We start from the raw sequence: 23,921 nt of genomic DNA on the forward strand, positions 1-23,921 counted from the left end.
TCATCCTGTCTGTTCATTCTGTACAAGGCCTATAGCCAGCAGCTTGCTAGCTTTGCACTTTCCTTATCCACTGTAAAATAACAAATAGCTTATTTTACTCAATCTTTATATGGATTAATTGACAGAGATGTTTCATCCTAAATAAGCCCCTTTCATTGTCTTGTTTTTAGTAAATCTGACCGCATTTAAATGTGTCAGCTTCATGTCTGAATGGACATTCTGCTCTCTTTCTCATGAAAGTTGCAAAAGCAATCTCACTCTGTTGGGCCGAGGACAATTTCTCTTTCACGTTCAGCATGACGCTGATGTCTGAACTGCATGCCATCAGTGTAACAGATAGATAAACACAATCAGGTTGTGTAAAACAATTTAGGCAAAGGCCTTTTTCACATTTCAGTACCAATATTTGTCATGAAACATTGCAGAGTGCAAAGACACAGTTTGAGTGTAAAATCACAAAATACCCTTCTTATTTGTTTTGTAATTCAGTTTCATGTCTGTCACAAACTAAAATGTCCATAAAAATAAAACTTTACTACAATGAAGACAGAACACATCAGACTGAGACTCACCATTAATGCATATTTAACAAAATGTTAACAGGAGCAAGAGCTCAGTTTGCTGCTTCCAGCAAAGGACATTTTGTCTGGGTTTATTAAATAACTGCTGGATGCATGTGAACATCTCCACAGTGAGAATGTTGTACACATTTACTCATGTGGAACAACAGCAGCAACTTCATTAATTACTTATAACTAGAAATCGCCCCCGAGACGGAGAAAGGGTCGGTCAGGAACTCATGACAAGTCACGCCGTGTGTTTTTCTTTGCTTCAGATAGGTGAGCTGCCACTTGCAGAGTCACGATTTACAAGCTGCAGTTACATATCAACTGTGATCATGCTAAGTCCTGAACTCTGTCACAGTTGTCAGAATAATTTGTTTTTACAGCTGATAAAGTAGTGATTAGATTGTCATCACACATGGTCAGAATTTTCACTGAAAATCCTAAATAAACAAGGCTTCTAGTTGTTTGGACAGTTTCATAAGCTGCTGTGAGTTCAGTGTTTTATTAGTTCATTATTGTGCATTGTACATCACTTGGTGTGTTGTCCAGTGTCACACGTTAAACAAATATTGTGTGCAGTGGTTAGCACTGTCGCCTCACAACTAGAAGGTCCTGGGATTGTTCTAAGGTTTTTCTGTGTGGGGTTCTTCTCCATAGGTGTGAATGTGAGTGTGTTTGTCTGTCTCTCTGTGTGACCCGGCGATAGACTGATGACCTGTCCAAGGTATTCTGTACCTTCATCCTAAGTCAGCTGGGATAGGCTCCAAGCAGTGTATAGATAATGGATGGATGGATGGATGGATGGATGGATACCGTGACTTTCTTCCTCACTGTGGTGTGTATGTGAGGAACATTAACATAAAAAATATGTCTGAATGACAATGCTGTCACTTCAACAATTTGATAAAACCAGCAGTGTTACATATTCGGTGTCTTAAAGGGGCTTTGATGAGCTGTAGAGGTGCAGACAGGAGGTTTTCTGTTATTTTTTAAACTTTTGTTTTCCCCTGTTTGCTGTCTTCATGTTGAGTATTTTCAACCTAACATTTACCAGGCAGGCACAAGAGTGATATCGACTCTCTCATGTTGCTCAACACATGAGAGTGAATAAACATGACCCCAGTTGCTTTAAAGACAAACAGCTAAAGTCATGAATGTCAAGAGATTCAATTCAGGAGTCATACTGTGGAGTTTGCCACATCTTTGGATTTCCTGTATATTTGAAGTGCTTAGTCAGTGAACTCATGGAGATTTGAAGATCCACACATCCAGAAATCACATTTTATTTCATGTTTACAGTTTGCTTTGAGTTAGAGGGGAAAAGAGCTAAACTACTTTTGTAAGTACACTAGATAAGTCGCATCTTGCATGACATTTAAAGTTTGACTTAAAGAAAATAATAAAAATCACGAAGAACTTAGTTACTGAATAAAGTACTGATCCAATTCCAAGTATTCCAATCCTACAGTATCACAAAAACAGAAGAAAAGCACCTAAACCCATATGTACAAATATCAAGTGTATTCAACTTTCACATGTTTTATAATTTAAAAAAAAATGAACAAGACAACAAAGACACGCTTCACCTGTTCACATACTGTAGTCACTAACATTTTAGGGAAATAATTTTTGTTCACACATTCAAATAACTGAACATATACAGAACTACAGTAAGAGAAAGTGACGTCAGCAGCTTCGTACTATTTGTTGAAATATTTAGACAAAGTGTTTACCGGGTCTATGCATTTGATTCTTACTTCAGTTTGCCTGATTGGACATTGATTGTTAGTGATCAGTAAGTGTGTGCATGCAGTATATTGAGTGGAGTTAACGATGAATGAAGGTTTGACTCAGGAAATGAAACTGCGGTGGAGTGCAGTGGGAGATGTGTCAAAATATATATTACGGATCAAAAGATCTAATAACGGTATTATAAATAATCTGTTAGTATCTACAGTCATTGCAAGGAAGTCCCTGCTAGTAAATGTCAAAGTACAAGGTGAAGTTATATTTTACCAATTCTTGTTGTCGCCAGCGTCAAATAAAAGAACTGTTAGGTTGTCATCTCAAAATTGCTGTGAGTAAACATTGGTTTATAGATAACAATCTGTGAATGTTTTAGAGTGGTTTTTTAAAAAAATTACAGAATTAACCGCTAAAAATAGGAATACTTTCTGATCAAGGCCACTGCATATATGAAATATCTTAACTGTTAAGATTGCTGAAGTGAGCAGTCGTTCTGTGTGGATGAGGAGTTTTCTCTTTTGACAGAGACAATGACTACGTGAAGCAGCTACCAGTAAAAAGGTATCTGAAAAACAGGAAAACAGCGCAGTCCTAGTGAAAAAGTCAGGTGTGCCTGTTTACAGCAGCCTGAAGCAAAGTATTCTTTGTGAAATCTGGAACTATTACCATTATGTTACTTGCTATATTAATGTGGTCATTACAGCAGACAGAAGCTTGAACAAATCATATCACCAGATGGAGGGAGGGCAGCAGCCTGATACTCAAAAGCCTCACAGTGAGACACAACTGCATCAGCATTACATTTAATCTATATACAGTCCTTAAGAAACTTATTCGACCACCTGTTGAATTTGAGAGAGAGAAAGAGACCAATGGAACATCTTGAAGTGCTTTAATGCGCACTCAGCACTCGACGTGTTATCATTTTGAACAGGAAGGAGGAATTTCAAACTGAATTCACCTTTAATTAACCACAATTAATTAAATAACTATACTTTGACATCTTAATCAAGAAATAATAATGTGCTTTGTTATTTTTTCAGTTTTTTTTTGTCAAACAGTAAATTTGAAAATGCAAAGATAACATTAATATATGTTCGCATTAAAAATAGAATTTCAGTGAAAGAGCGTCTTCATACTGGTGTATTAACCGTTACAGAAACATAGAAAATGATTTTGATAATTACCAGTGCTGTTCATGTAGGGCAGCTGTGGCGTTAACCTTGGATTCTAAGAAATTTGTTAAGCACTGTATATAGACACAACACACACACGGAAAAAATATCTCGCAGCCCACAACAATGTCACAAACTGGCACAACAGCTGCATGCGCTCCCACACCAGCAGAAGAACCTCCAATCCTACAGCATCACAAAAACAGAAGAAAACCACCTGAACCCATATGTATAAGAAGCTAAAAAGGCAGCACAACAGGAAAGAACATCTTGCAGGACTACATGATTAGTACTGTAACTCTTCTGCTATAGTCCAGTTTTGTTTGTTGAAAGTGAAATCACAAAGAAACTTAGGTCTCTGATACTAACTTTGTGTGATTTGCTGTTGATTTGTAGGGTGCAAGGGTTTCTGATCAACTGTCATCTTGGCAACTGTCCAGTCACCTACTTTAGGTCCTTGACCAGAAAAAAGTAACTGCAAGCAGATTGATTTGTTGCTGAGTTGACATCTCTGTCCAACAGTCCCAGCTGTTGACTAGGGTTTGTTTGTGATTAGCAAATACAACATCAGTTAGAGCAATGATAATATATATCTGATAGTTTCACAGTAATGTTGTGTTTTATTCTCACCAGATATGTAAATCTTGCAAACCAAGAAAATAACAGTATATGCAGAAATGTGTATAGCAAATAAGAAAAAGTCACCTGGAAGTATGTAACAGTATTTACTGAGGTTAACAGAGCGAGACTTAAGTAATTCAGTCCATTGGTGTGAAGCGTCTTCATTAAGCATGAGGCCTTGTGAAGACTTAAGTTAGGCCCTCTGTGTCTGATGGTGGTGGAGTAAAGCCAGCTGGTGGTAGATGAAAAACCACTAGTTAAATCTTCTTGAACATCCTGAAGGTCAAGGTGGTGATGGTGAGTTGCTGAATTGCACAAAATCAAGTCTGAATGGCACAATTGCAATTATATTTAAAGAACATCTTCGGGGTGATTGACTTCACTGAAGATCGCTGGTTTTGTATAGCGATGACTTTGACAGTGGTGGAACAGTGGAAGTGACAGAAAAGAGGAGATCTCCTGACTAAGTATGTGGAGTTGGTTCATAGATATGTGGATTTTTAATGATTACATGAGCTGGGCATCTTTCTTTGAAACCACATCACTTAGATAAGTGCTTGTTTCCTTCTCGCTTGGACTCACATGGACACAATAGCATGATCACACACAAATAAAGATTTCTACCTCATAGATGCAGAAAATTAATCACTTGTTTGATTGTTCCTTTGCTCTTTCCTTCCTTACTTTATTGTTCCTTTTTCGTGCATCCAGAGTTAGTCTGCCTACTTGTCAGTGGCCTAAAGCCAACAGAGAAATGTCCGCAGGTAACACACTCAACCATGATCATTCACTTTCTGCCCTTTTTCATTTCTGTTTATCTCAGGGTGGTTCGTATTTATTCGACGATGTGTTTCTTTCGGTTTTTTAATGCAATGATCTACATGAATTAGCGCTCATTAATGTAGTTACAGCTTGCATTGACGCTGCCTTAGTGTGGTAGCCTGATATGTTATATTGCGAAGTACGTAGGGGACCTTTAACCTAGTGCTCTGTAAAAAAAGAAAAACATTTGTGTAACTAGCGTGAGCATCTACATGAAAATCAGGGTTGGAGTGGGAACAGCTAATTGCATATGTCACGTCTGGCTATTGTCTACTGCATCTCCCAAAGGCTCAATTAAATTGCAGCATCTCTAAAGTTTACATCTCTGTGCTCATGTACAGCAAATTGCAGCCCTGTGGGTCAGAAGATGGTCAAAGGCCTCAGCTTATCAGAATACAGATTTCATCAAGTTTGCATGTATTCCCTGTGTTTGCATGGATTTTCGCACATGCTGCGATTGTCTCCCAGGGATGTGTGTGAATTATTAGCAACATTTTCACACACAATTTTGGTCAAGGCTCTGACCTTAGAACTGTGGCTGACAGCTGCTCCTTTGCTGTTATCATGGGTTGAATTCAGATGATGAATTTCCATACAGGGACTGTCAAACTAGGCCACCAGTAAGCTACACCATCCACCTAGAGTTGTTCATGTTCACTATGCTGGCTTCTTCTGAGGCAGCTTGTACCACCTGTCATGAACTCGCTGTAGATCTGTAAACACTCGGACATGTGATGGATGAGGCTATAATTTCACACCACACAATTTCCACAAGACTCACTGTGGTCTTACGGAGGTTGGCTAGTGGTTCATTGTATCAGGCGTTTTTCTACATAGGCACAGTGGTGATTTACGAGTGCATCACAAAAAAAAAGAAATTCATGAAAAAGTTAAATATTTTCCATCAGTTATTTAATAAAGGGAAAAAATAACATATTCTAAACTCATTACACGTAATGTAAAATGTTTCAAACATTTTTGTCGTTAAACTTTGATTATGGTCTAAAGCTCAAATATTACAAAAGCTTGTCTCAAAATATTAAGATATTTAATTTTGAATTAGAGTAAATTACTATTCAAACTGTATAAATACTGTGTCTTTTAGTTTAGTTCATACGGTGGCTGACTGGGACAGATGACGTGCATATACACAAACAAGGTGCATATACATAAATATGTTGCATAAACAGAAATGCGCTGCAAAAAGAAAGCGCTGCAAACACGAAAACGCGCTGCAAAAGGAAAATGCTCCATATACAGACATGCAGCATAAATGAAAATAAATGCAAAAGAAAAACGCTGCATATCCAGTCACAACGGAAATGCCACAGGCCTCTTGGGGCAGTTTTTAATTCCTTAGTATTTTAGTCACTGTGATTATATGGGTGCTGCAGTGGTGTTTTACTACCATCTCCCTTACTCCTTTAATCATTGTTGTCGGCCTCTCAAGTGAAAAGCTCACTACTGCCCCTAGAGGCCTGTGGCACTTCCGTTGTGTGACTGGATATGCAGCATTTTCTTTTTTCATTTGTTTTCATTTATGCTGCGTGTCTTTATATGAAGCGTTTTCTTTTTGCAGTGCGTTTCTGTTTATACAATGCATTAATGTATATGCAGCTCATTTCTGTATATGGACGTCTTTTGCCCCCGTCGGCCACCATACGTTCAGTACACACAACCACAATCATGGAGAATACTGCCAACTTGAAAGTTGTTGAGAAAACAAAAATTAATACCATCCAAAAGGAACCACAGAAGGTCAATGCTGACGAGGCTGGCTGTTAGCAGAGTGCTGTATCGAAGCATATTGGTGGAAAGTGGAAAAGTGTGATAGGAAAAGGTGCACAAGCAACAGGGATAATTACAGCCGAGAGAGGATTGTCAAGAAAAATTGATTCAAGAACTTGGTAGAGCTTCACAAGGAGCAGACTGAGGCTGGTGTCAGTGCATCAAGAGCCACCAAACACAGACGTCTTCAGGAAAGGAGCTACAACTGTTGCATTACTGATGTTAAGACACTCCTCAACCAGAGACCGCATCAGAAATATTTTGCCTGGGCAAAGGTGAAAAAGAGCTGGACTGTTGCTCAGTGACCAACAGTCCTCTTTTCGGATGAAAGTAAATTCTGTATTGCATTTGGAAATCCAGGTTTTAGAGTCTCGAGGAAGAGTGGAGAGGCACCAAATCCAAGGTGTCTGAATTCCATTATGAAGTTTCCACGGTCTGTGACGATTTGAGGTGCGATGCCATCTGCTGATGTTGGTCCAGTGTGTTTTATCAAGCCCAAAGTCTTTATGGAGATGTCGGTTTTGTTTTCGAGCAGCACCTGCCCCCATTGCTAAATCTACTACCCAATAGTTTGCTGACCATTTTGTTACTGTGCGTGATTGGCCTCCCCTGACCGGAACCCCACAGAACCCATTTTGTGGCATTGTCGAAAGGAAACACAAGGAAATACTTGACCCAAAAATGCAGACGAGCTAAAGGCCATTATCAGAACAACCTGCACTTCAATAATGCCTCAGCAGTGCCAATGGCTGATGGCCTCCTATTCCATGCGCCACTGATGCAGTAAATGGTGGCAAAAGAGCCACAATCAAGTATTAAGTTTGCTGAAGTTGGAGATTTATGCATTGTAAACCCTTGATTTTGACTGATCTTAAAAAAAGGTCATAATAATTTGAGATAGTGGATTTCAGATTTCCATTAGCCATAAGCCGTAATCTAATTCTAACAAAAAAATCTTGAAATATTTGACTTCACATATTGTAAATATATAATAAATTAATGTTTACCTTTTTAGAATAAATTTAGAAGAAATTAGCTTTGACATGATTTTTATTTATTTATTTTTTAAATGCACGAGCATGTGACCCCTGAAACCATTCATTGCACTTTGTGGCTTATTATGTCATCCCATGTTGCACACAACACGAAGGACCAGCTGCTTAAACTCCAGCTTACAACTAGAACTCTGTGTACACCAGTGGTTTGGAAACATTTTCTGACACACTCACCTTCAGAAGGCAAAAAAGCTTTCTCCCACCTATCCCATAATTTTTAAGAGTCATTAATAATAATAAGGGGACCAACTAATAATCCAAGTTGAATTTGGGGTGAGTAAAGGTCAGAATGAATAGCATCAGCAAACTCTTGTTTATTTCATCCACTGGGACCTTTCACACAGTTTGACGAATACTGATAATGGAAATGTAACACAAGCATTTTGTCAGATTTCTTCAACCATTTTTTTCCGCCTGCTTTTGTTTTATAAATCTCAGTCATTGTGGAACCACGTGCACATGTTCGAGCCCCATTTCCACTTCCACAATTCATTATAAATACACACACTTAAACTTTTGTTTGTATAATAAAGCTTGTGTACTTCAGATTAGACCTGTCTATGACAAAAACGCAAAGAAGACACTCTTTGTCACATCAGTGAGGTCAATTAGTAAAGAAATAACGACTCAGTTGTGTAACTGTTGAACAAAATTTGTTTTCTCACAGAACCACCTTGACATTACACATGTACATCACTGGCCACAAATATATCAAAGTATTCGTTAATTAACTGGTGGTTAAATACAGGATCTAAATATATATATATATATCGGTGTAGAAAATAATTGACACACCGAAACTACAATCCATGATCGAGCTTTTTATCATTACCTTCCTCACCAATATTTCTAACTCTCCATATTCATGAAATGTGAAACCAAACCTTGTCAGCAGAAACTTTATTTTCAGGTGGTAACATTCATCCTCGTTAAATATAAATACATCAGAATTATCTGTGCATCTCTTTTATTTTCACAGGGTCCATTATAAATTAGTAGGTGGTGTGATTTATGAAGAGCCGGTAGTTTTATTTCACCTGCTAATTGCACGTGGAAGCCCTTGTGAGTCAGCCACAGCGAGTCAATAAGTTGTGTCGTGACAGTTTGCCACATTTATCAAAGATTCTGTGTGTTTGCTGTTATCTGTGAATATAAATGATAAAATGCTGCTATTTTTCAGGAGTTTGAAAGCTCAGAATCTATGCACCTGTGCGGTTAAACCCCACTCTGCGGTGGTAAATGGGAAGTAAATTCATGAGCCTTTATCAAAACTAAACATGTTTTCCTTGCCTCAGTAATCCAACAGTAAACACTCATATTTCATAAATTTCAAAGTAGCTTTGAGCAGAAGACAAAGAACTTCAGAACTTTTTGGAACTCTGTCACTTACCAAAATAAATATATTTTTGTACAGCAGGTCTTATGAAATGACAACAGACTACAGAATGATATTAACAGCAAGATGAATGTTGTGACATTCTAAAGGGAACTATCAAAGAAGATAAACAAAGCTGATGTTTCAACAGCATAGTCGCTGGAGCAGAGACCAGGGTCACAACTGCATATTTTTTGCAATTCCTGCAAACATGTTGGTCTTGGGCGTTATTCCACGTGTGGAAAGTAATGCTACATGCTGTGCTCAGACCGTACACAGAGTGGTGAACTAATGAGAAGAGACCTCTCCAGAGTGTTCGTCAGATATCTGTCCTTCCCCATCAACTGTGTTGTGATTTTAGAAGTAGGACTCATGAGAAAACTTTACAACGAATGTCTAAGTATTGACATGAACGTCAGTATAAGAATGTGTTTGTATACTGCTAATAGGTTTACATTTCAGATGCCTCCTGATCAATTTCCCTTCCAATGAACTCCAACTGTTCCTGTCTTAATCTCGTATCAGTTCTTTCAAAATATACAAAATGCCACAGAAATCAGATATCTGAGTTAAAATTGAATTAAGACTTATTCAGTGTCAATCTGCATTTTTGCAAGTATTTCCATATACATAAATATAAATGACCCAGACTGCTCTCTAGCGTGAAACATTTTATCATTGAAATCTAACTTTGGTAACATTTAGAGTGTATTTAATCCAACCTTTGTATCTTTATGTGAAACCAAATAAAATAAAATTGTATGCCAAATTTACTGAATTTAATATTATTCAGTGGCCCCTTAATTATTCAGTAAAGAATTTCAAGGCACCACCAGTGTGTAGTCAATGTAGATTTTTTTTTTTTTTTTAGATATTCGTTTTAACATCAACCAGTTATACAAACTGTTTAAGAGGAAATGTTTGTATCATCTAAATAATAGAACTTATCATGAAGTTTTTGCCGCTTCTAAAAATGTTAAAGTCATCAAATCACCATCAAACATTAAAGGCCCATTCTGTAATTTTCCCACGATATTGGTTACAGGTTAATTTGCATGTTTGTATTTTTAGTCCATATTTATGGATAACTGATTTGATCAGTAAACTATTTTGATTTGTTTGTTAATAAGCCACTAATTTGCATATCTGGTGGACATGTCTGTTTATAGTACAGATATTAGATAAGTAGTCTTTCTCCATATTCACACAGAGTTCCCTGCTGTTCTTTATTCTAACAGCTAATGACGACAGTAAAAAGGAAGAGGCTGACAGTGAGGCTTCATCAAACCAGTGTCCAGAAGAACCCTCAACAGATGTGGCTCTGCTTTCCCAGCCTGCACCTGAAGCAGACCCACCACAGAGCGACTCTCAAGAAAAAGCAAAGGAGAGAGTCAATAGCAGCTTGCCAAAACACGAATCTGAAGAATCAGATCCCCCAATACCACACACTTCAGCAAAATCTAGTCTGTCTCCAACCACAGAATCCCCAACCACCTCAGCTCCCAGACATCATGAGACTGGGGCCCTTATGGTCACTAAGACCGCATACGTGATACCAAAGAAGCAATCTGGATCTCAGTCTCCATCCAGCCACGTGCCAGCCACGACATCATGCCAGAAGCCTTCTTCAGCCCCCATGCTGCTTAATGAAACACGGAATCTTCCTGTGTCTCCTGCACCCAGTGCACCTTCCTCCAGACCCTCTCAGCCCAATACCCAGGTTAGACAGAGCATCCAACGCTCCCTCAGCAGCATCCTGTTCAAACGGTGAGAACCACTTTACAGCATTATATGAAAGTGTCAGTTTGGCATATTTTTGTAAAACTGTAATTAAGAGTCTATATATATATAGTACTGATTCTTGGAGCACATCTCTGAACGACAGTATCGTTAAACATGTATAGAAAAACATGAGCATAGTTTTATAGACGTGCAGAAATAACCATAAATTCATTATCATTCATTTTATTTCTCATGTATATTTTAGTAGCATATTCTTAAAGTATGCACATTTATAAACAACATGACCCACATATTCTTAATTGGTGCCCTTCCCAGATAAACATGTTTTTTACATTACACGTAGAATTAATGGCAGTTCCACTTTTACATGAATTAAAGGGTGAAAAATACATCTTAATCTACTAGAGCACTGATGCACAACAAATTTGTTGACTGTTTTCTTTTCATTTGTTTAGGGTGTGTGATTGTGAGGATTTGGAGATGTCTGAGAGTGAAGTTGCAAAGCTTGTCGCGAGCATTGAGATGGAGATGTTCGACATATTTCGCAACACAGACAGCAAATACATGAACAAGTATAGAACTATAATGTTCAACCTAAAAGACCCAAGAAACAAGGTTTGTTGAAACTTAATAAAATCTGTTTCAGTTTTATGATCTGTGTTTTTACCATATATTTAAATAATGATATTGCGGATCATGTTTTGTAAGAGTAACTACTACTTTTTTATAGAATTTAAATGATAGAATTTTCTTTTTGCAAATTAACAGTCCAGATCTGGATTTTCTTTAGGGCTTATTGTATCGGGTTGTACATGGAGAAATTGGTCCCTTCAGACTGGTCAGGATGACTCAGAAGGACATGCAGGCTACTAAGGCACCTGAGCCAAAGGCAAAAGAAACAACTGAGGTAAATGGTGGTATGCGTAAAATGCAACCACTAAGACGAAAGTAGAATTTAACTCAGAATCGTCAAACGTTGTTGTTAACAGTGTGATGATCTTCTTTCATTGCTTTTGTATTTCTAGGTTAAGGATGTAGCTGCGAAAGCAACAACTTTCCAAAAACCTGAAGCAGTGAAGGTTGATTTGCCCAGTTTGAAACCTACTAGGCCTGACAGAAGACCTGATAGCACGGTGTGTACCTGTCTCATTTGCATTAAAGTATCTTCTGCTCCTTATGCACGTATTTTTTAAAGGTCATAGACATTATGATATCTGTATGAGTTATGTCTTGTTTGTGTTGTGTTGGTATGTGTTGCTTCTCAGGAACAGAAGAGAAGTCTTCCTGCTCCATCTGTCAAGGCCAGAGCAAACCAGCCAAGCCAGATCAGTGCTGTACCAGATATTCTTGCCTGCATGCTTAAAGACACAACATCAGAGCACAAAACTCATCTCTTTGACCTGAAATGCAAGATATGCACGGGTAAATTAAAACAATATTAGACAATAGCTGTGCAGTACTAAGCAGACATTATTATCCAACAACCAGCTTTTACTTTTGTTTGTTCAAAGTAGTTTGTCATTTCTTCCCAAAGGTCAGATGTTGGCTGTGGAAGAGGGGGAACCAGCAAAGAAGAAACCCAAGGTATCTGTAGGAAGAGATAAACATGGACCATCTTGGAGAAAGCCTGCAGGAGATGATTCCCCTCTGCGGGCACCACCTGACTCACCAGACATGGATTCTCCAATATCTTCACTAATGGAGCCTTCATCCCACTTTACTATTGACCCTCCACCCCTGACAATAGTAGAATCACCTGCTTCCCCTGTAATGGATTCTCCAGCCTCCCCTACTTTAGAGTCTCCTGCTTCCCCCGTCATGGAGTCCCCTGCGTCCCCAACTCCAGACACTCCTAAAGCTGCTACACAAAAGAGAGAATATACACCAGTTGTGATTCCAGCTGTCTCCACGGTTACCATCACAAGACGTGACCCCCGCACGGCAGCAAGCAGGTTCTCTGCTTCATCTAGTAGCGCCTCTCGTTCCAGTAGCACAACCCATAACGAAGGAGCTCCTTATGCCCCTATTAAAGAGGCTACTGCCTCACATTCGGCACAAGCGCCCTCACTACCACCAACAATAACATTACCTAAATCCATCTTAATGAAACCATCTTCCACTGCAGATCCACGACTTTATGGCACATCTTTAAGGTATTTAAATAATGGTTAAAGTATACTAAAGCTGATGAACTTTTCTTTTTTTCTTTTTTAGGTGGTAGACATTTATCCAAAATCTGTACATTGTGTGGATGTAATTGTTTTTGTGCTGTTGTGGTTTGGGTTTCAGGAGCTCTGAGTCCCCAGTTGATGGCCAGACCACTCAGTTCCTGGCTAAGCAAGACATACTGTGGAAAGGCTTTTTAAACATGCTGAGTGTAGCCAAGTTTGTCACCAAGGCATATCTGGTTTCAGGATCTGCTGAAAATCTTAAAGCGGTAAACTTAATTTTATTGAGATATAGCACAGAGATCTGTCTTTGACATGACAGATATATGAAAATCATTTGTGTTTGTGTGTTGTGCAGGACCTACCTGATACCATACAAATCGGGGGACGAATTATGCCCGAGACAGTGTGGGACTATGTAACAAAGATAAAGACCTCTGTGACTAAGGCAAGCAGAATATTTTGTATTTCCTTCTGCAACTTGTATAACAGCATGGGGAATATATCAACATTTTATGTACTTTTGTTTGTTTTTTAGGAGTTATGTGTGATCCGGTTTCAGCCTGCAACAGAGGAGGAAGAGGTGGCCTATGTCTCCTTGTTTTCATATTTCAGCAGCAGAGGTCGTTTCGGTGTGGTCGCCAATAGTAGCAATTCCATCAAAGACGTATACCTTGTCCCACTCAGTTCAAAGGAATCAATCCCATCCATACTACAACCTCTTGAAGGACCAGGTGGGAAAATGCTTTGAATACCACATCTTAAAAGCCTGCATTTCCCGCAGGCAAAAACCTATATTAACAAATTCAAGGCTCAACAGATTGTGATATATAAGAATCACTCCTGTATAGCAGTGATCTTGACTGAGTTGTAGTGAGAAAAATGTTCACTCCGTTATGGCTGAGATACAGTTGTGTCTTTTAGGATGCTCACAATTGAACCACAGAAAAAAAACGGAAGATCCTAAAAAAATTTGCAAAACACTGAAGATTTTTTATTTTTTTGTCTGTAATAAAAGACAACCGAAAATATAACGGAAAACCTGAATAGATATTTAATACAATCTAAATATGTTGTACATTTAAGACTTTCAGGTAAATTGCTCTGTTAAAATTATAATAATTTGGCCAGATATTTATTCACAGACTGCATTATTTGAGAATATTTATAAAATGTGTCCAGCTTTTACTGTAAGACATTGTATTTACCCAAGGATACGGACATCAGTTGGCAAAGCTGTACACGAGAGAACAGTTTCTCTTGGGAAAATTTGTCAGTGATCAGCTTAACTTTTTATTCCATTTGGCTTTATGTTGCATTTACACCTTTGTTATTTTAATTATTCTGAATGCCGATTTTTTTGTAATTATTGATAAGTAATCAGTGGTCCCAGTCTGAATAAACAGTCCTGCATTAATGTATTTCTCTATACTGTGAATCAGAAAAATTGTATAAGTGTTCTAATCAAAATTGTTAGTCAAGCATTTGAAAGAAATTGAATAAGAGAGAGCTAATTGTTAGAATTTAGGATTTTAGAGGTGTTTGAATAATTCATTTATCTTCCCTTTGTCTCAGGCCTTGAAAAAAAACGGCCTAATCTTCTTCTGGGTCTTGCGATCGTCCAGAGGACAAAACGTCCAGGATGCTTGCCTCAGGAAACCGAAGAGAAGAGACCCAGAGTTCACATGTCCAGAGACCCTATGTGGATACCAAAACCACCTGTCCTCTATGGTTCTGACAAATTGGAGATATTCCAACCCTATGATCCAGAGACTCCTACTAATACCACTCCTCCTGCCTCACCATCTTGCCCTGGGTCACCGTCGGACTCTTCCTCTTCTGGGTCAGTTATCATACCATCTGTTTTGACTTCAGTTAGAGCGACCCCCCCTGTTTCTACCTCAGCCACTTTTGCTGCTACACAGCCCACCTCTAATAGCATCTCTGACAAGGATCTCTCAACAGCATCCAGTAATAAGACACCACTACAGACTATCTTGAAGACTTTGTTTGGCAATAAGCAGTCTGACTCCACTGTCTCATCTGATGGAAGTTCTGCAAAAACAACAGCAAGTGCTAAGAAGATGGCAGTGCTTAGTCAGGTGTCTGGATCTATGGTTGATCCAATTGTCCAACAGTATGGACAGAAATCTAAAATCAAAGAGATAGAAGTAGAGGACAATGAATTTGATCGACCATATGACCCAGAGGAAGAGTACGATCCAGCAGGGGCATATAAAACTGTTGCTCCACAGACCAAGAAAAAAAATAAGGCAGATGGCCCTGCATTATCAGGCATTGTGGAGGATGATGTGGCCTATGATCCAGAGGATGAGACTATCTTTGAAGATATTCAAAGTGGTATTGCTGTAAAAAAGCCCCCTGTTCCAACTCAAACGTTAGATTCTCCATCTTGTCCAGCAGAAGTTCCCTCTTCTAATGCAGCACAAACTTCTACCCAAGCTGCAGTAATGCCAACCCTTCCTACAGGCACTGTGGTTGTCTCAGCTGCAACACTGAGTGAACAACAGCGGATGCTTGAGGAGCTAAATAAGCAAATTGAAGAGCAAAAAAGACAGTTGAAAGAGCAGGAAGAGGCACTACGTCAGCAGAGGGAGGCTGTGGGTATGTTCATGGCTCACTTTTCTGTTTCAGATTCCCTGACATCTCCCCCATCAAAATCTTTGCCTCTCAACCAATTGTCATCACTGCACAGTAGCACAATACAAACAGAGTCAAAGCCTTCAGATCCAACAGACAGTACTGTCAATCTTACAGAGACTGTGGATAATTCAAATGTGGATTCACAAACCGTTAAGCTGGTAGACACAACTGAAGTCCATGATTTTAAAAATGATACAGAAAATGTTGCAGAGCAAGATGATACACAGGAAAATGTTGAGGAATGTGACAAGTATTCCTCTGCTGGAGAGATTGAAGATTCTGATGTGGCCTATGATCCTGAAGATGAATCACTTTTTAATGAAATTCAAGAGGATGTATTTAAAGGTGCAAGTATAAAGTCCAGTGATTCTTTGTCTAGAGCAGGGCACAGTGGTGGTCACAAAGGTACGTCTCCGAATTCACATAGCAGAAAGCGAAGGTCATCACCAAAGAGGCGGAGTCGACGTGAAAGGGACCACCACAGGAGCCCTTCAAGAAAGTCACAGCGACGTTCTCCTTCACATTCCCGACGACGTCGAGACAGGGATAGGCATAGAAGAAGTGAAAGGGACAGGTCAAGGCACAGAGTTAGAGATCCATCTGAACGGCATGGACGCCATCGTAAAGACCATAATATGCGCCGACATTCCCGTGGACATAGAAGGTCGTCGTCATCTCCTCAAAAAAAAGATTCTGTGTCCCTTTCGCCAAAGCAGCACAGAGGGCCCTTCCCTGAAGTCCTTGAGAAATCAAAACATGCTCTAGATTCTGTTGCTGAACTATTTGCAGAGGGTAACACATCATCTTCACTAGTTACTATTAAAAAAGAACCTGTTGAGAGCCCTGATAAAGATTTGGCTTCTTGTTTACATGTTAAGCTTGAGACTTCAGAACCCCCAAAATTTCAGGAGCTTCAAAAAAATTCCACAGTTAGTGGTTCTTCTGCACCAGTGGATAAACCCTCACAACAGGAAACTCTGTATAACAGCAAATTTGAAAGCACAGTTCCACTAAGAGAAATTGATCCACCCATTCGAGATTCTCCTCAGAGCCCTGATCCAGAACCACAGTTTCTAAAACCCAACAGCATAGAAAAGAATGACTTTGTTAAGACAGAGGAAATCAGAGATCCCCAGGAGCATACCATTGTCCAAATGCAATTTGGTAACGCTGAAAATAATTGTCTGCACATTGGTAGTCAAGTAACAATGTCCAATAACTTGAGTCCTACTGTTGGAGAGCCAGTCTCAAATGTGAGAAACTTACTTTTTAGAGATGTAGGTCTAAAGGTCCCTGGCTTAAGGCACCCTGAAATGATGAGTCAAGGGGGAGGACATCCAAGTTCAGCTACACGCTCAGATATTCAGAGTACGAGTGGTCCAGGTATTAGTAATCCAAGACCAGATTTGAAAGAAATTGGTGGTCAAGCAAAACATGTGAAGGAACCAGGGATATCTGTGCCGGGTTTAGAGCCAAATATAAGAGACTCATGTATTCAACATCGCAATCCACATGTGGGAGAATTAGGCATACAGAATGAGAGGGCAAATCCAGTCATGCATGGTCATTTGTCAGGTAAACTTGTTCCTGATCATGGAGGCTCAAGGTTAAGGGATTGTGTGTCAGCAGTGTATAATTTGAATACAGACTCAAGGACACCGGTTATTGTTGAAGAGAGAAGCCAAAATGTTAGTTGTCCGGAGAGAAGTTTACTGTGTCTAAAAACAGAGGAGAATAGATCACAGCCAGAAAATCCAGATGGCAAAGCAGATGCAATAAAAATAGGGATAGAACAACCATGTGGGGGCCCACAATTAGAAGGTCGGGCTCCAGATATAGGAGAAATGGGACAAAAAGATGGAGATGAAAGTCGACATTCCAAAGCTTTGAGATCTGATATGATGGGTGTGTATCTAAGAGATTCGAGTCCATCTTTGATGGGCTCAAGAGGAGTTCAGAGGCAGTCAAGGAACGATGGCAGTCCAGCTTTAGAAGAAAGAGGCTCCCAGAAAAGAGCCTTTCAGCCACGTGAAAGAGATGTAGACTTGAGCAGGGTAACTGATGTTCACGAATGGAGTTTTGATTCAAGTACATCCATAGGCTCAGAGGGAAAACTTCTAATGGCAGATAGACTATCTGCAATAACAGATGAAAAGCAGGGGGCACAAAGAGGTGTGCATGTGAGAGGACCAGGACTAAACCTAAATTGTAAAAATGGTGAACCTAACATGTCTTTCATTGGACAAGAAGTCCCACAGCAAGATGTAGGGGCACAAAGGAGTGTACATGGCCCTGACACAAGAAAATCAGAAACTATGCATGAAATAAGAACGCCAGATATGACTGGAAGAAATCATAAGGAGCCTAGTCAAGATATCTATGGCATGGGGCGCTCAGACGCAAGGGGCGATAGAAGAAGTTCAAGTAGCGCTAGTGGGGAAACCGGCCATAATAGGAGGAATGCTGACATGCAAGAAGGAAATACACAAAGTCAATGGCCAGACAGGAGAAATGAACAAAAGGGCCCAGAAAACAGAGATTGGAGAGGTATTGTTGGTCCTGATATAAAAGGTCAGAGGAATCAAAATAAAGACCTGGGTCCACATATGAGGGATCCACATTGGAAAGGCCCAGGATCAGACATAAGAGACAACTGGAGAGCCCACCAGTCTGATCGGCAGGGCCTTGACAAGGAGAGCCAGGGGCCTGAGAAAAGAGGTGTTGGAGGCCTAGGACTTAGACAACCAGGGCCTGAAATGAGAGAGCCACACATGCAGGACCTGAGGCAGGACTCAAGAGGACCAAGAGGTCCGGATTTTATAGGACCAGGACCTGAAAGGAGGGGTCCTGACATGGAGGTCCCAGTGCATGACAGAAGAGGACTGGGAGGTTCAGATTTCATGCGACAAGGACATGAAAGAAGAGGTCCTGACATAGAGGTCCCAATTCATGACAGGAGAGAACACAGAGGTCCGGATTTCAAAGGATCTGAAAGGAAAGGTCCAACTATGAACAATCAGAAACCTGGTTTGAGAGTGCCAGGAGGTCCACACTTTTTGGGACCAAGACTTGAAAATAGAGGTGTAGCTGAGGAGGGTCATGGGCTTGACAGAAGAGGACCTGTGGGTCCACATTTCCGAGGTTCAGGGCCTGAGGGGAAAGGTCCAGCTATAGAGAGCCAAGGACCTGATGTGAGAGGGCCAGCAGGTGCAGATTTCAGGGGGCCCTGGCCTGAAAAGAGAGGTCCAGATATGGTTGGTACTGGGCCTGATAGGAGAGGACAAGGAGATCCAGATTTCAGAGGACCAGGTTTTGAAAGGAGAGGTCCCCCCATGGAGGTTTCTGGAACAGACAGGAGAGGACATGGTCCAGGTTTCAGGGGACTAGCGCCTGAAAGCAGAGGCTTATTTATGGAGGCTTCTGGGCCTGAGAAAAGAGGACCTGGTGGTCCGGATTTTCATGACCCAGGGCCTGATAGTAGAGCTCCTGCTCTGGGTGGTCCAAGGCCTGACAGGAGAGTATTAGGAGGTCCAGATTTTAGTGGGTCAGGATGTGAATTGAGAGGTCCCTCGATAGATGGTCAAGAGCCTGATAGGAGAAGACCAATAGTTCCAGATTTCTGGGGACCGGGATCTGACAGGAGAAGTCTTCCTACTGATGGACTAGGACCTGAAAGGAGAGGTCCAACCATTGAAGGTCCAAGGACTGACAGGAGAGAACCTGGAGGTCCAGATTTCCGAGGACCAGTTCCTGAAAGCAGAGAATTACCTGTGGTGGGTCCAGGGCCTCATGGTAGAGGTCAAGGAAGGCCACATTGCAGGGATCGTGGCTCAGAAATTGGACATCCAAATATGGAGGGTCCAGGGCTTGACAGGAGAGGTCCAGACTTCAGAGGACCATGGCTGGAAAGACCAGGTTCTGGTATGGAGACTTCAGGGCTCAACAGGAGAGGGCCAGGAGGTCCAAAAATGGGGAGACCAGTGTTTCAACATGCAGGTCCAAACACAGACGGTCCAGGGCCAGACCAGAGACTTATGGAAGGTCCAAACTTCAGGGAATCTGGGCCCGAAAGAAGACCTCTAGATATGGAGAGCCCACAGACAGATAGGAGGGGACCACACTTTAGAGGGGTGGGGTCTGACGCAACTGTTATGAGGGGTCAGTGGCGTACTACAACAGGTCCACGAGGTTTTGTAGGACCAGGTTGTGAAGGTAGAGGTCTAGACATTGAGGGTCCAGGTCATGACAGACAAGAACCAGCAGGCTCAAGCTTCAGGGAACCTGGGCCTGAAGGAAGACATATCGAGGGCCCAGGACCTGACTGGAGAATATCAGGTGATCCAAACTTCCCATGTTCAAATATAGAAGATAAAAGACATGAAATAAGAGATGACTGGGGAGGATCTGACCCTATTCAAGAAAGCCCAGGTTTAGTGGTCCCAAGATTTGATAGGCCAGGTCAGAACTTTAGGGGTCCAAGGCCAATGAGGAGAAATATTCGAAGACCAGGACCAGACTTGGACCAGGGCTATGCAACTGATAGGAGTGGCACAGGCACTGAGGAGCAATGGTCAGATGGAAGAGGGCCCAATATGGAGGCTTTAGGAATTGAAATAGGATTTTCAGAAGATGACTGGGAAAGAGATAGCCATTGGAGAGCAGGGCCTATCCAAGAATGTTCAGATGAGCAGGGCCAAGAACATAGTAGACAAGGTCCTCGTAGTGAATGGAGAGGCCGTGGACGAAGGGGGCCGGGGCTCGTACGGGAAAGACCAAATGTGTATCCGGAAGATGAATGGAATGGTCCTGGTTGTAGGCGTCCAGGGCCTGTTCAGGATAATCAAGATATGGGATGCCCAGGGCCCAGTAGGGGAGGACATGGACATAAATGGAGAGAGCCTGATAGAGGGGGTGCTGGGCCATTTTTTAGAGGGGAACGAGAGTCACACAATAGAGAAACAGGATCAGATATGCAAGGACATCCCGATATGGAGAATGACTGGAGGCAGCCAGACTTCAGGGGGCGCATGAGAGTGTCAAACATGGAAAGACCTGAGGCTTATAGAAGAGGCCCAGGAGGCCCACATTTGAGACCCCCGGGACCTGGAAATCAAAATTCAAACTTTGAAGATTTAGGGTCTGAAGGGAGACTTTCAGATTGTGGGGACATAAGATCTGAAAGATGTGCTGTTGACATGGAAAATCCTGGACAAGAATTTGAGCAGGATTTTAGAAGGGAAAGGAGAGGTCCAAAAATGAGACGACTTGGGCCTGATAAAAGAGATATGAGGGGGCCATCACCTAAAAGTTCAGATTTAAGACATGGAACTGTTAGGTTTCCTGGGTCTGAGAGAAGAGGTCCAGAAATGATTAGCTCCAGTTTGGACTCACAGGGATTTGAGCAATCAGATTTCAGAGACCCAGACATGAGGGATGGGGAACCAGAGCAGCGGGGTCAAACTTTTAGTAGTGAAAGAAAAGTTCCTCATCAGGCTCCTAGTTTTCAAGACCCTAGTGATCCATATTCAGTACCATTCAATAGGTCTCTAGGTCCAGGTCTAAACAGAGGAGGAAAATCATTTACTCCTTTGGACAACCCACAAAATCAGCAACCCATAAGACCCCCGAGACACAGAGGTGCCTTACTACCCACTCCAACAGAGGGTCTAATACATTTCCCAAACATGTGATGTAGAATCATGATGTCTTTATCTTCAAACAAAAACAAATGGGTCATCCAACAGACATTGAATTGAGTAGAAGTAGACCACTCTGGCAACAAAGAGGGTTGGTCAGAACACAGGGACCGGGAAATCCACCTGTAGGTGTAAAGATAGAGGAGGGAAGAAGAAAGAACGGGAAGGGGGCAATTAAACTGATAAACAGGGGATGTAAAAGATGCACAATGACAGAAATAGAAGCGACGCTGGGCCGAATTAGAGTCAGGCAAAATATCACAAAAGATCATGAAGGCTGATGTTCTAGACCTGCAAAACCCCCGCCTAGCATCATCACACTGGATAAAAAATACTTAAGCCTAACTTCCATTGAATGTATTTTTTTCCTCAAGGAATGCGGTTTCCTTGTCTTCCTGACGTTTCAGCTTGACCTACAGGTAAAGCCATGAGAAAATCTGACATTGTAACTTGTCATAGAAATGGTCAGAGGCAGATGTATTTGTGTTAATTTGTTTTGTTGTGTTCAAAGTAGATGTGTTTCATTTGTTTTTTCATTATTAATTAAATTGCCTCTTACATGCAATTGAGCAGTTGTAAATTCAACTTGTTGTGTATTTCTTGTTGGAAATAGAAATGTTTTGTACAGAAAATGTACAGTTTCTTTGTTGTTGTTTTTTTATTATTATTTTTAACATAGCCATAGTGTCAGTAGTGTAGCCCTAATTATTATGGCTTGTTTCACTGTTACCATGCAAGAAATCAATAAAAAGACATACCTTTTAAATTTGTTGTAAGTCTAATTTTGTCATTGTTTTTTGGATTGATTAAAGGAAACAAAAGTAGATGGTACCAACATCTATTAAAACAAATGCCATATTAAAGCACAGTGCCAACACTACTATCTTTGTGGGGATTAATCAAGTTTGGATGTAAAAGCTGGATTGTAGTCATAACTGCACATTACGTGCCTAATATATCCAGGTAACTGAAGGAAATGTCAGATCCTTAACTAGTTGTGACACATTATGGCATGATCTCTATTCCAAGCAGTTCTTTTCTGGCACATTATTTACTCTTAATTAACATGTAGATTATTTGTCCAAAACAGTCCATTGTCCATGACCCTTCACAGTGTTTTGCAGAGCTTGTGTCTGACCAAAAGGGGGCGGCAGAAGCTTTGGTAATTGCTGAAGTTGAACCTACTGTAACTCAAGTACTGATATTATTATGATTTCCCCTCCTCTGTCTCATTTTTCTTTTCCCCCTTTTCCCTGTCAGTGTGCTTGTCCATTCCTGTAGCCAAGCTGCAATAGGAACTGCCACTTCCAATTCATGTTTTTATACATAGTTACATATTTATTTAACTCATTAAAATTAATTGATAAATCATTACAGTTTTGGCATTATGTTTTTGATAATTCGGCTCAGCGCTATGAGTAGTTTTTATGCTTCAAAGTAATAGAGTACTTTTTGGCACCCTAAGGAAATGGGAGTTTTGCAGCTAAAATAGAATGAGGAACAAGGATTTCAAACAACATTATACACACACACACATTTGGTTTATTCCATTTTGTGTGGGTTTACACAATTTAAGTCATGATTTTTGTTGCGAAGCGTGTTTTATTAAAATGCCTCAATTTTTTTTAATAACATAATAAAGACCCAGAAAACCTCAGAGAACATTCATCATAGACGTACTGTAAATATGCAAGCAGCAATTATCTTTATTATTAGAAAATACACACACGCACACATATATATAAAACATAAAAACCCATATATTGACATTGCTTTTTTCTTTTTCTGACCAACAGTCAAAAACAAAAGTGGTTCAATTTACTACACACAGAAAGCTATAAAATGAGTAAACCTTCACACTGGAAAAGTTGCTGTCACTATATTTGCTTATAAAACCAAACAAAGCAAATTAAACTGAGTAGTTGCCAATTAATTGTCTGTCAACTGGCTTATCCATCCATCATCTATACACCACTTAATCCTCACTAGGGTTGCGGGGAGGCTGGAGCCTATCCCAGCTGACTTAGGGCGAAGGCAGGGGTCAACGTGGACAGGTCACCAGTCTATCACAGGGCTACTCTTAGAGACAGACGGGACAATTTAGAATCACCAATTAACCTCAGCATGTTTTTGGACTGTGTGGGAGAAACTGTGTGCAAACTCCACGCAGAATGATCCTGGGTGCCCTTACCGGGAGGCGAACTGGCGACCTTCGTGCTGCGAGACAGCGATGCTAACCACCGATCCACCTTGCAGGTCAACTGGCATATGAGTTATTTAAATTATCGTTTGAGTTTCAAGTAATGAAGTTGACATGTGCTTGAGGAGTAAATTATTCTAAATGAGTCATCCTGAGTACTTTTGGTGCTTTGAACACATTTTTATTCCAATACTTCTGCCCTTTTAATCAGGTAACAACAAATGCAGAACTATTGCTTTTAGCTGACTTTTTCCACTCTGAGGTGGTGCAGCTACTTCACCTATGGTAAGACGTCTTTATAT

General features: G+C 40.6%; 1 protein-coding gene across 3 annotated transcripts in view; it reads left to right on the plus strand.

The window, feature by feature from the left end:
• LOC103357349 (uncharacterized) overlaps positions 1-22,185 on the plus strand; it is a 34,333-nt gene extending 12,148 nt beyond the window's left edge. For all 3 annotated transcript variants that reach the window (XM_008281877.1, XM_008281879.1, XM_008281880.1), the window contains exons 8-17: positions 10,387-10,915; positions 11,347-11,506; positions 11,682-11,798; positions 11,917-12,024; positions 12,157-12,313; positions 12,426-13,044; positions 13,181-13,328; positions 13,418-13,507; positions 13,598-13,793; positions 14,635-22,185. In XM_008281877.1, coding sequence (XP_008280099.1) covers positions 10,387-10,915; positions 11,347-11,506; positions 11,682-11,798; positions 11,917-12,024; positions 12,157-12,313; positions 12,426-13,044; positions 13,181-13,328; positions 13,418-13,507; positions 13,598-13,793; positions 14,635-21,413 — 8,903 coding nt within the window. In that variant the 3' untranslated portion in view covers positions 21,414-22,185. The remainder of the gene's footprint in view (positions 1-10,386; positions 10,916-11,346; positions 11,507-11,681; positions 11,799-11,916; positions 12,025-12,156; positions 12,314-12,425; positions 13,045-13,180; positions 13,329-13,417; positions 13,508-13,597; positions 13,794-14,634) is intronic.
• Positions 22,186-23,921: the final 1,736 nt, after the last annotated feature.

The sequence above is a fragment of the Stegastes partitus genome, unplaced genomic scaffold (genome assembly GCF_000690725.1).
Source record: "Stegastes partitus isolate 25-593 unplaced genomic scaffold, Stegastes_partitus-1.0.2 Scaffold249, whole genome shotgun sequence".
NCBI classification, from domain to species: Eukaryota; Metazoa; Chordata; class Actinopteri; family Pomacentridae; genus Stegastes; species Stegastes partitus.